The sequence below is a fragment of the Nothobranchius furzeri genome, chromosome 4 (assembly GCF_043380555.1).
Source record: "Nothobranchius furzeri strain GRZ-AD chromosome 4, NfurGRZ-RIMD1, whole genome shotgun sequence".
Taxonomy (NCBI): domain Eukaryota; kingdom Metazoa; phylum Chordata; class Actinopteri; order Cyprinodontiformes; family Nothobranchiidae; genus Nothobranchius; species Nothobranchius furzeri.
In genome coordinates this window covers 58108810-58121208 of record NC_091744.1, presented here as the reverse complement: position 1 = coordinate 58121208, position 12399 = coordinate 58108810, and the positions used below count along the sequence as shown (strand labels likewise).

Here is a 12399-nt window from a genome sequence, read left to right as displayed (position 1 = left end):
AAGAGGGAGCTGAGCCAGAAAGCCAGGCTCTCGATTTACCGGTCGATCTACGTCCCAATCCTCACCTATGGTCATGAGCCTTGGGTAGTGACCGAAAGAACGAGATCGCGGATACAAGCGGCCGAAATGAGTTTCCTCCGTAGGGTGGCCGGGCTCAGCCTTAGAGATCGGGTGAGAAGCTCGGACATTCGGGAGGGACTCGGAGTAGAACCGCTGCTCCTCCGGATCGAAAGGAGCCAGTTGAGGTGGTTTGGGTATCTGGTCAGGATGCCTCCTGGACGCCTCCCTGGGGAGGTGTTTCGGGCATGTCCTGCTGGCAGGAGGCCCCCGGGTCGACCCAGGACACGTTGGAGAGGTTACATCTCCAATCTGGTCCGGAAACGCCTTGGGGTCCTGCCGGTGGAGCTGGTGGAGAAGGCAGGGGAGAGTTCGGTCTGGAGCTCCCTAGTTGGGATGCTGCCCCCGCGACCCTGACCCGGATAAGCGGAGGAAGACGACGACGATCTCCCAGTCTCAGGGCGGCCGCTCATACCACAATGCCACTAAGCTGGTTCAAGCCTGTATTTAACTGCTAAAACTGACTCCAGCTGTCTAAAACATGTTGGTAATTACAGGTAGTTAATCTATTAATTTGTACTAACTAAGATTATCTGTGTCTGATAAAAAATATGGGTTAACTGATGTGAAACATGTAGGCGTGACAAAAAGTTCAAGTGGCCAAAACTTGCACTGTATTAACACTCATTTACTTCATGTTTCGATCTCTTTAGCTGCTAAAGCTTAAAATGATGTGATTTCCTGCAGCAGCAGTTATTGTTCTGTTCTTTACTGCAGCTTTGGTGCAACAGATGTGATAAATATAAAACATGGATAGGAAAAGTAAACCTGAGGCTGGAAAACCACAGCGCATGTGGCTGCCATTGCCCATTTCCTTTATCAGTCTAATTTCTGGTGGGTTGCACGTTGACGTGACATGTTTAGTTTGACCATTAGGAAAGGTCACATTCTGTTGCTTACTGTTGAGTGTAAGCGGCTGAATTATTTCCCTCCATAAACACATGCAAAGTGCATGTGGTGCGTTTGTTTTGCTTGCCCAGATGGAGGGGGTGGGGTCAGGGGGTTGACATCCATCAAGGGCAATTCAACAGGACGGTGTTTTTTTTTTAACTAAATAAAATCCTGAGAGAGAGAGAGAGAGCGAGAGAGAGAGAGAGAGAGAGAGAGAGAGAGAGCGAGAGAGAGAGAGAGAGAGAGAGAGAGAGAGAGAGAGAGAGAGAGAGAGAGAGAGAGAGAGAGAGAGAGAGAGATGGACATGAACTAGTGTGTGTCACTGCTGCATTAAGCCACGTATGTTTCCGTTACATAAAAGCATAACCTGCTTACTTTATCCTCACGGGTCACCAGTTACACTGGGATCACTTCCAGACTCCTTCCATTTGTGTTTAAACAGCCTTTTTCGTTTTATCATGATCAGACATCCTCTGTGTTTTTAGCATTAAACACAAGAAACAACATGGAAAACTACACAACAAGCTGCTGAACACTTCTCTTTATAACAAGTTCCTGATGTAAACAGCATTTAACAGTCTTGTATTGAACGTTGCATCAGCATGGAGTAACGTTTTACTAGGAAATGTGTCTAAAACAGCAGAAACATTTTACAGTCTGTAGCTTAGCTGCCCTGCCACGGTTAATCTCTGTTTATCCAAAGTGAAGTTGTTCAGTTATCTGCAAAAGGTAATATAATAATATAGTACATACAATTTTTCACAGAAACGTACTTCTAAAGCTCTAAAAATCACCTAAAAGGTGACGCGTTTAAACAACTTTCCATGTCCCGAAACAGTGAGTTAAACAATATTTGGTAAACTTTTTTTCATGTCAAACCTTTTGCAATTTAAAGTGAGTCAAAAATGCAAGAAACAAAACACTAAGGTTAAACTGCGTACTAATGTAAAGACGATTAAACACTTGGTGATTAAACTGACAAAAAATTGACTTCTATGGAAATGTTGCAATTTGATTACAGTTACATCATAAGGGCCACATGACCCACGACCCCATACACAAAACATCTGTGATGCAAATGGAAATTTGCATGATTTCTCTATTTTCTTTGTCTCTTATGACTCGCCAACAGGTGTAGCTTGATGGTGTAGCTTGCTGAGTCTTCTTTCAGTCATATTTACCTCCTGACTCATGTTACACCTTCTTTTGTAGGTATGGACACGCACACAGCCCAACCGAGAGTGCTCTTCTCCGCCACAGGGAGCTAGTCATGCCTAGCTAGGTTCCTCCTCCTACTGGGCTCTTCCTTCCTTACCAGATCCTGGGTCACAGCCCTCAGGACGTAAAGTCCCCGTCGACGCTGGGTAAAGTGGACCGTCCTGAAGATGGAGGAGAGACGAGCACGATCCTTTCACATGACGTGTCATGTGCAGCGTGACTATGGCAGCCGGATGAAGAGTTCCTTCATACGTTGCAGCCCCAATGGATGTGCCGGCACCAGTGTAAGTCTCAGCCTGGACCACGACATGGACCTCGCAGCCTCCACCGGTACCCTACGGGTTCCTGTGCCTGACATCGGCCACTACTCCCCCGTCTCGCTGGAATTAGACCCCGCTCTGGTGAATAATGGATCAAGCATTCCCTGCTGTCCGCCAGCTGACACCAAGGACCCAGCCTTGCAGATCGTTCACAACCAGCCCTCCATCACCCCGATCCCACCGCCTCTTCCTCGTTCAAGTTGGCTGAGAAATCACCAGAAGGAGTTCCAGAGCCCTTACATCAAGACAAGCATGCAAGGGGATGTTTACAACTTCCTGGAACGACCTGCTGGATTGAAATGCTTCCTCTACCATTTCCTCGTGTGAGTATATGTCTGGTTTTGTTTCCAGATTTCAGTACAGACTTCAGATGGTTTGGCAGCAGTTCAAAATGAGGACGATATCTTCAAGATGAGTTAGCTTCCCATATGGATGACATACTGTTGATAAACAGAATTGGATGGGCTGAAAAAAGCAAAGTACAAGTCTCTGGGACTTAATGTGAGTATCTAACCCCAGTCACTGTGCAGCATCTCTGTGGTAGTTACTGCTATGTCTTCCTTTAGGGTTAGGTTCTTGTTCATAGCAACAGAAGGAAGCAGGTTTGACCTGCTGAATGTGCTCTAATACATCCTAACTGGTGTATTTACACTTCTGGGCCTTGGCTAGCTTGAACTTTTCTGTGTTTCCATGCTGTCAACAAATCTGCAAACCCATTCATTTAATATCAAGCCACTTGATCTGAAGCATATCAATTATATGTGATTTATTATTAAATTGGTGAATTATTTTACTAATTTTTTCACCATTCAAAGTTTGAGACCTAAAAAGAATACGGTACCGCTGATTATGGTCAGCTTTATGAGTGGTAAAAGATAAATGTATTTTAAAAGTTCAGGATTTTGCAAATACCAAAACAACTACCAGAAGTCAAAGAAGGTCCTGCTATCATGTGAGAAAAAGAGCTTCTATGATCTTATAAATATCCCACAGTTTAGCCGTTGTAAGCCAGGAGCACGTGGATTTAGACCAGCTTGGATACAAATATGAATAGTAATCATAGAAATTCAATTGAAAAGCTTCCACTGAACACTTCTTACATGTATCTGGATCATAGAACAAGTCAAATGAAGGAGATTTTACCTTTACAGACTGAATTGAAGCATTTGTAAGATTATAGGGTGGCCTGTCCACCAATACAGGAACTGTTTTCCCTGTTCAGAAGGACATGATTTGCAGACTATATTATTTATGCATTAGTTATAGAATTTATTTTAAGATTCTGGTTTTTGTTTTGATATCACTGCTGGGGACTGCCCCATTATAACTGTGTGAGCTTCTGGTCCGGTATGCTCCATCACGGCCGCCTTGGTCCACTATAGTAGTTCCAAAGGTGAAATGGGTGACCAGAGGAGAGCGGGCCTTTTCATTTCTTGGACCTAAATTATGGAACAATCTCCCGCTGGTGGTCAAGCAAGCTCTGTTACTGGATGTTTTTAACAGTAGATAAAAGATCTGTTTTTATTCTTTGGCTTTTATAAAGGAGTTGGAGTGAGTTTAGTTTTATTTTGTCTTTTATTAACGCTTATGCTACTGTTGGGGTTGAGATGGTTGTATTATTTTTTTATTGTTTTAATTAAATTGAGCTTAGTTATACAAAGTTAGTGTGTTTTTGCTGCATCATGAACAGCACCTTGGACATGAAAAGTTTAAGAAGGTGCTTTTTAATAAAATGATGATGATGATGATTATGATTAGCATTTGTAGAGGATGACAGAACAGGGTTTGTATGCTTTTTCCTTTCAGCAGGTGTGCTGGCATCCCTGGCCTATTTTATTAAAGGTCTTGTTTGATGAGAAACCGTACTTTTTGAAATACGATCCGACACTCTGAGTTAGATATTCATGCTCAACATGAACATTCTTTTCAACCCCCATTGCCTGCATTGCACAAAGAAGGAAATAAATGGGAAATGAGTGCGTTAGCAAACGAGGGACCTTCTACATCACAGGGAAAATTAGTATCATGACCTCGCCCACATAGCTTGGAACTGCGGAAGGCTATTGTTGAATTTGCAACCAGGAGAAAGCAGAGTGCTCCTCAGCTAGAAGAAGCTTATTAAATATAAATTACTGAAAGACTGGAAAATCTTACAAACCATGTGTAAAGCCAATTTAGGTACTCTGCCAACAAACATTCAGGGGATATTTGAAAAGAGAACTAGTAATTACGTGCTGAAAGAAACTGATGTGTTTATAAAACCTAGATTTAGAACTAAAATTAAGGAATGGAATATATCTGTAAATGGTGTTAAATTATGCAATAACCTTAAAAGGGAAACAAAAAAAACCTGTCATTTCATATATTCAAAAAATGTACCAAATTGAGTGTACTAAATAATTATGAAAATGTAAATTAAATCAATGATCATGATCGCACTGGAATTTGGAACAGGAAAAAGTTTAAAATGAATCTGTTTGTGTGTCTGACAAATGGAAATTATATATAAATTGATTATTTCTACTGGAAAAGGGGGCAGAAATTATAAGATGTTTTTCTTCATTCTGCTCCTTTTTGTTCAAATTTGATTTTTTGTTATGCATTTCTTATTGTTTATGTTTTATTTGTTTTTATTTTGAATGAAATAAATGAAAAAAAATTAATTAAAAAAAAGCTAACAATTAGCAGTAGCAACTCCACAACATGGTGTAACATATTCAATCTTGTGTTATTTGTGGAAATAAAACATCAAAATTGCATTTGTACCCATGAAAATATGTTTTATTAGCCTGACAAGCCATCCTATCTGAATATTTATTCTGGCTATAACCCATAGAGAGAGCCCAGTCATGAGGCGGGATCTACAGTTGTCTTTCAAACTGTCTCTACATGCTATTGGACAACAAGTTAAGTACCTAAGTACCTCTAGCTGCTCTTGACTTGAAGAAAAGCCCAAGTCCAAAAAGTGCAAAGTGGATGCCAAAGCTGTTTCAAGCAAGCCACCGCCATTTTTGTTGTTCTGTTTTGTTGCATCATCCCGCCCACTAAACCGATAGAGTGCTGTGATTGGCCCTCCAAATCAATAGAGCGCTGTGATTGGCCCTCCAAATCAATAGAGCGCTGTGATTGGCAATACACAGTACTGCTCAGCCCAACACCGGCTGAGGCTCCCATGGAGCATGGCTAGACTGACATGCAGAGCAAAATAGTTTTGCTTTGGCAAACTTTCACCTAGGCTTATAATTTACAGTATTTTGAGATTTGTCAAAGAAGGCAGCATAATAGTCATAGGGGTGGGCAGTAGGGGGGGAAAAAATCATATTACAATTTTATTTTTACAAAATCACGATCACAGTTTGATCCTGATTCATTTCTGTTTCAACAATTCAGAAATTTTGGAAGTTATTAATATTTACTAGTAAAATATGTCAATTTCAAAGCATACTTCTTCACAGAAAATAGGATAAAATATTTCAGAATCCTAAAAAATCTTAAACATCCAATATCTGTCTGTCTGTTTAATCGCAGTTGAGATAAATCTCTCTCTCTCTCTCTCTCTCTCTCTCTCTCTCTTATATATATATATATATATATATATATATATATATATATATATATATATATATATATATATATATACACACATACAGAGAGAGATCTTAATAAAATATATTCTTTTAATGTGTTTTAATGAGCTGTATCATTTTTTAAAACAATTTTTAACAGAAATAAATAAGCAAGCAGCATTCCTTGTGTGTGTGTGTTTGTGCGTGTGCTTGCTCGCTTGTCCCTCCGTCGGCCTTGACGGTTGTGTGTGTGTGTGTGTGTGTGTGTGTGTGTGTGTGTGTGTGTGTGTGTGTGTGTGTGTGTGACTACAGACAAATTCATGAGAGAGTTGGCAGCCTTGAAACAGCTTGATGGACAACTCTTCTCACATGTTTTAAAAATGCTAATATAACGTTTCTGCTGTGATGATTTCTCTGTAGAACTACAAAGTCCAACTGGGGAAGGAGAGTACAGGTCTGCACTGTGGAAGGGGGCGGGGTTTGCAGCCCCTTCTCTAGATTTAAAGAGACAGTACCCAAAAACGGCTCATTCTCAGACTCTCCTCAGAACAGGGGTAGATGAGGGTCTGTAGAGCAACAATAATGAGGAAAGCAGACCAAAGAACTGCAGTTCCACTGTATTTAGACCCCCAACTGAATGACTTAGATGTAAAAAGGAATAATTTAAAAGCATGTTATGTCTCCTTTAATATTAATCTTATGATGTATGAGTATACTGATAGATTAACTTGTTAACTGATCTGGTGTAGCTTAAGATCTGAAATGAATCCTTGTAGGAAAATATTAATTTTAACACATCATTGATTAATGCACACACATTATTCAAAAATTTGGAATTTAACAAGAGATGATTATATGACACTTTTGCAATTATCACGTTTTCAAAAGGTCATTTATGATTCAAGGAAGATGAACTTTATTTAGAGTGAAAGTGCAGAAAGTCTCGTGTTCTGTATGATTTTTCTTACAGCCGAGATAAGGTAGCTAGTTTTATTATGTCTCCTTTATCCAGTGTCAAGGCCTTGTGCAGTGCTTCTTGTTTGTAGGCCAGACAGATGGGATGTTTGTGTCTGCAAATTAAAAGTTAATTTCTTGTCATTTGTGATGTCAGTACTGGCCTTTGGGCACGTTACAACACATTCAGAGTGGTGAAAGTAACTGCTCTTGAGCCTTGAAATAAAACTTTGCTTTTGAATTGTGGTTGGAAAAAAAAAAAGTCCCAGAAAAAGAAGAACTTCACTAATGAGCTCAGGGTTAAAACATCTGTCAACAGGTGCAGAAGTCTGAGTCTCAGAAATTGTTTGGCTTCAGTGTTCTTCAACCAAATATTAGTTATTATGGACCATGGTTGTTTTCTGTTAAACCACAGCTTCGAGGCAATGTCATGATTTTAGATTTACTATTACTTTTGTCAGTATAAACACATGACAGCTGTCCTTCTTCCTTTAGTGGGAGGTATGAAAAAATAAATAAATAAATTCCATATACTTAGTTAAATAAGTAATATATTCATATTTATTGATTTCATGCATTTTTCTACTTTACTCTGTATACGTATATGTATGTATAAATAATCTCACTGGATAATTATTTTGAGAAAGTTCTGATCAAAAGTAATTGAACTCAAACATTACATAAATATTTGCTTCATAGTTGCGATTTCTGAATATAGATTATGATTTTTATTATTCATATTAGCGTTTGTGTGTGTGTGTGTGCACATATGTGTGCGTGCGTGCTTATGTGTGTGCGTGCTTGTGTGTGTGTGTGTGTGTGTGTGTGTGTGTGTGTAAATGAGCTTTAGGGCATAAAGCAACTTCGTTTTCTTATTCATTTTACATGTTGCTTTACTTTTTAACTTTTTTCTTTACTTCACAACACGCAGCTGGTTATCAGCATTTTTTCTTGATCTGCTGATGTTTTTTGCATTGTGTTGTTGCGTTAAGCCCAGTTTTTGTGCTGGAGGAGGGAAACAACAACATGATGAATATGGAATATTGAGGACCAAGGTTAGAGAGCTAGGCATCATTGTTTTTACTTCAATAGCTGGTGGGCCGGTGTCGGCTCAAAATGCCTGGCATGACTTTTTGTCCCAGTCCAGCCCTGGTAGTTATTAATGCTTATCTAATATGGAAATGGCGGGCACTGCTTAAACTTAGTGTCTTAAATGTTTAACATTGTCTCATGAAATTATTACTTTTAAAACGTTTCAGTTTCTCTCTATGTAGGTCATTTTAAAGCTCTATTTTTCTTGTAATTCTATCCAGCGGTAATTGAAGCTCCAGTGTTCGTCAGACAAAAAGAAGTAAACTTGAGCTTTTCCTTCATTTATAATTAAACCCATCTAACTGTTCACCACTAACACTCCTTTAAGTAACTCTTACTTTTCAGTGGCTGCCACTGCTGGCCTTCTATTCTCCTCTTGTTTTGGCTATACGGAAGTGCATGAAGGGTTGCATGCAGCACTCATGACAGCCCTAATAGGGCAATTCTAAAGAGCCACTCCACATTAAAGTGACACACACACACACATACACACACACGGTTACTAAATTCCTTTACTGTGCGTTTGTTGATGTGTATACCAATTTAATTCACACAAATGAAACATCATGGGTATTTGCCAAATTCTATCTTGTTATCATGATAATGTTGAACTGAAAACATCTCACACACCCCTCTATCAATCCATCCGTTTGTTTGTCTGTATTCATCCGAAAATCCTGGGCTCTCGTTTATAAATGATACTCACACATAGATATGTGCACATTTCATGCATAGGAACAATTTTACACATTTTGTGGTATTTATCATTTTGTACTTTGTACGAACAGCATCTAGTGGTAGAACGAGGGAACTGCATTTGAAGGTCGCAGCCACCCACGCACAGTCCTCATTTACAAATTATTTTGACCCAATAAGTAATTATGTCTGTGGAGACAGCTTAATTGCATACATGGTGTTAGAACCTGCAAGACAGCCGTGACTGATGGGAATCTGACAATGTAGCATGACTGATCTTGTGTTATTGGAGAATTTGACAGAGTCTACGCTCCAGAGGAAACATGCACTGATATGCTTGGTGATAATACAGAGCAGATACCGTTTCTTGAAGGAGATCCTTCTGGAGCTATGTCGTGAATCTGGACTTTTTCTGGCGTGACAGGCAAACCACATGAATCTGGCTCCAGCCCATATTCAGTTTTTGCTATTATTATTGTTATTATTGTTATTTAGTGTCCAGGAAACAGCAGAGAACATCTCGACTAGTAGAAGGTGATCGTTAGCATTAGCAACTCCACAACATGGCAGAACTCCTCCAGGCTTGTGTTATTTGTGGAGATAAAACGTCAATGTTGCAAAAAAAAAAAACAGAGTCAGGTGTAGAGTTGCGTTGTTGTTAGCTAATGCAAGGCAAGATGTCCACATATTACGAAATAAGACTTTAACCCTTGTATTATGTTGAAAAAAAAATCACATTGGTTATGTTGCGGGTCATTTTGACCCGCCCTGTCTAAATTCACTTAGAACTGTAAAAAAAACTGCAATAAAACAGGAACTTTATTTTCCATTAGAAAAAACATTTAAAACACAGACACACAATAAAGTTTGAATATCCAGAACTATTTGTAAGAACTAGTTAGTAAAAGTTTTCCTTCTTTACAAACACTTTTATTTTTCTCAGATTTTCAATGTTCAACATTTTCAGTGTTGTCCACATGATGGACAGAGTGTAACTGTGTGCTTTCTGCAAATGCACTTCTTGCACTTCTCACAAATGGTGCTTGTTTTAATGTCTTATCGTGAGGGACAGACCTGGCATCTGTTTCGTTTCTTTGCACCTGTATCCACTGGATTCATTGTACATTGGTCAGATGATGCAGACCTGACGTTTTCAATGATAGCTGCTGCTGCTGGGGATCGAGCTGGTCTGGCTCGCCTCTGGATCTCGGGGGTGACAAGACTTTTGCCCAGTTCTTCTACGAAAAGCCGACGTCGGTACAGTTTGCCGACATTCCAATGTTGGTTGATTTCAGTCCACAGGACAAAGGCACTGTAAGCTGACACATCCACAATGTTGTAGAAAATCACCAAGGGCCAACGAGCTATTTTGCGCTGGCAGCTGTATGTTGCTGTGACTTTGTCAAGATTGTCTACTCCTCCTTTGGTGGAGTTGTAGTCCAGGATCATTTGTGGTTTTTTGTCTTCTCTTGTGCTCAGAGATGCATCTGTGTGCATTGTGCTCATGACAAGAACATTTTTGTTTTTCTTTGGGCAGTATGAAACAACTGTTGCTTTCTCGGTGAAAACAAATTTTGAGGAATGTGGAGGTCTTCCCTGCATCTTCACAATTTCACTGGGAAGTTCTGGTTTATTTTTCCTGATTGTTCCCAACATAGTGAGCTTTCTTTTCTGAAGTTCATCTCCAAGCCAGTAGGATGTAAAGAAGTTGTCACAGGTGATGTTATGCCCTTGCAGCCCTTCACTCATCTGCAGCACCACACGCATCCCCTGATTCTTCTCAGATGCCTCTCCAGGTAGCTTTCCAGTGTACACCTGCATATTCCATGCATAGCTAGATTTAGCATCACAAGCTGCCCATATTTTGATGCCATACTTGGCCGGCTTGTTGGGCATATACTGTCGGAAAGGACAGCGGCCCCTGAATGGAACAAGGCGCTCATCTACAGTCACATGGGGACCAGGGTTGTACAACAAAGGTAGAATCTCCACCCATTTATCCCATACATCTCTGATTGCAGCAAGTTTGTCTCTTTCACAGCGACTGGCTCTGGTTTCACGGTTGTCAAATCGGATCACACGAGATATCTTGTGAAATGTCTCAAGAGACATTGTTGCACGAAAGATCGGCCTTCCCTTCTCTTCATTCCATAGACTTGCAGTTGCTTCTCCCTTTGACCTGTATACTCCAGCTAATACCAGGATTCCAATATAAGCATGCAAGTCAGTCAGATCCAGTGGCTTCCATTTCTGTTGAAATACACGCCTCCCCTCCAAGTTAGTCATGTCCAGTATAATCTTTTCTATTGGAGAGGGTATGAAGAGATGAAATGCTGAATGGATATCATCAACTCGTGTGACTGCAAATCTTGTAGGACCAGGTGTCATTTTGATGACATTAGCAGATGACAGTCTGCCTCGACTTCGGTGTGGTGATGTTGACCATTTTATTTTACCATCTTTAGATGTCCATGCCCCCTCTGTAGATGATGATTGCTGCATTCCTTGGTTTTCACTTGATGAAGCGATGACAGAAGACTCCTCTTTAGAATCCTCATCAGAAAATTGGTAGTCTGGATCATCAGTAACATTGTCCTCAGCCTCTGAAAAAATCCTCTGTCTCTGAAACATCTTCTTCGTCATTGCTATCCCAGTTAAAAAGCTGTGATAAAGCTTCTTCAGCTGTCAACCTTCTAGAGCTCATTTTTGTTGTGTTGAAATCACATGACATCAGTTACAAGAACAGGGCAGAAAAAGTTTCTCGCGCACACACCTGGGCCTCTGGGTGTGAATGTATATTCAGAAGCAATCACAACATAGCACATCAAAGAGTCATGTTTATTTTTGTTCTGAACAGCTTTTTACTCACATTAAAGTGTGTGGGTCAAAATGACCCGCAACATCATTTTTGTATACAAAAACTGCTAAGACTTCCCAGGACACATCAAAGTGTCCATATTTCTCATACCAGTTCATGACCCCAGATAAGAAAAAGTCATAAAATTTCATTAAGAAAAATAGAAGATGATCAGCGCTATGGTCAACACAAAAACTGGAACGGGTCAAATTGACCCGTAACATAATAAGAAGGTTAAATCCTGCTACTTTTTCATCTGGCTGAATTCTCTGTGCTGAAACGAGCACACCCGAGCTTTGACTAAGGGTATGGCTTACAAGGCTTTCATTCCTGGCCACTGCAAATGTATTAAACATTTGAGCGAAGGATCTCTTTAAAATACTGTCAAAAGTGTTTGATTTCCAAAGATTTATGCTGTTTGCAACATTTCTTTACCATGAGATATTTAGTGTTCTAAGAGTTTTGAGGAGTTGTGTTTCAGAAGAAGATAACAAAAGGATGTTTTCACAAAAATATGCCAGGCATGTCAGGAACAATCAAAGCTATAATCTCTTCCAGTGATCAGTGTCAAATATTGTATTTACACCTAAATAGCAAATAGTCTGAAAACATAATTTTTGCTGTCATTCTACATCCTGAATACCACAGTATATGGTAACACAAAGGCTGGACGATATATAAAAAAAAG

At 39.8% G+C, this 12399-nt stretch overlaps 2 protein-coding genes across 2 annotated transcripts in view; one reads left to right on the top strand and one right to left on the bottom strand.

Annotated features, from left to right (window-relative positions):
- Window positions 1-2233: 2233 nt before the first annotated feature.
- The window catches only part of kcnq1.2 (potassium voltage-gated channel, KQT-like subfamily, member 1.2), a 322797-nt gene continuing 312631 nt past the window's right edge, over window positions 2234-12399 (top strand). Inside the window, exon 1 of the mRNA XM_054733559.2 lies at window positions 2234-2869. Coding sequence (XP_054589534.1) covers window positions 2394-2869 — 476 coding nt within the window. The 5' untranslated portion in view covers window positions 2234-2393. The remainder of the gene's footprint in view (window positions 2870-12399) is intronic.
- LOC129159779 (piggyBac transposable element-derived protein 4-like) lies at window positions 9892-11971 on the bottom strand. Its single transcript, XM_054736972.2, has one exon. The coding sequence runs from the start codon at window positions 11495-11497 to the stop codon at window positions 9911-9913; it is 1587 nt and encodes a 528-aa protein (XP_054592947.2). The 5' UTR covers window positions 11498-11971; the 3' UTR covers window positions 9892-9910.

Bases quoted from the DNA above. Each gene is read 5' to 3' on its own strand.
- LOC129159779 (XM_054736972.2), bottom strand. From the start codon at position 11,497: ATGACGAAGAAGATGTTTCAGAGACAGAGGATTTTTTCAGAGGCTGAG.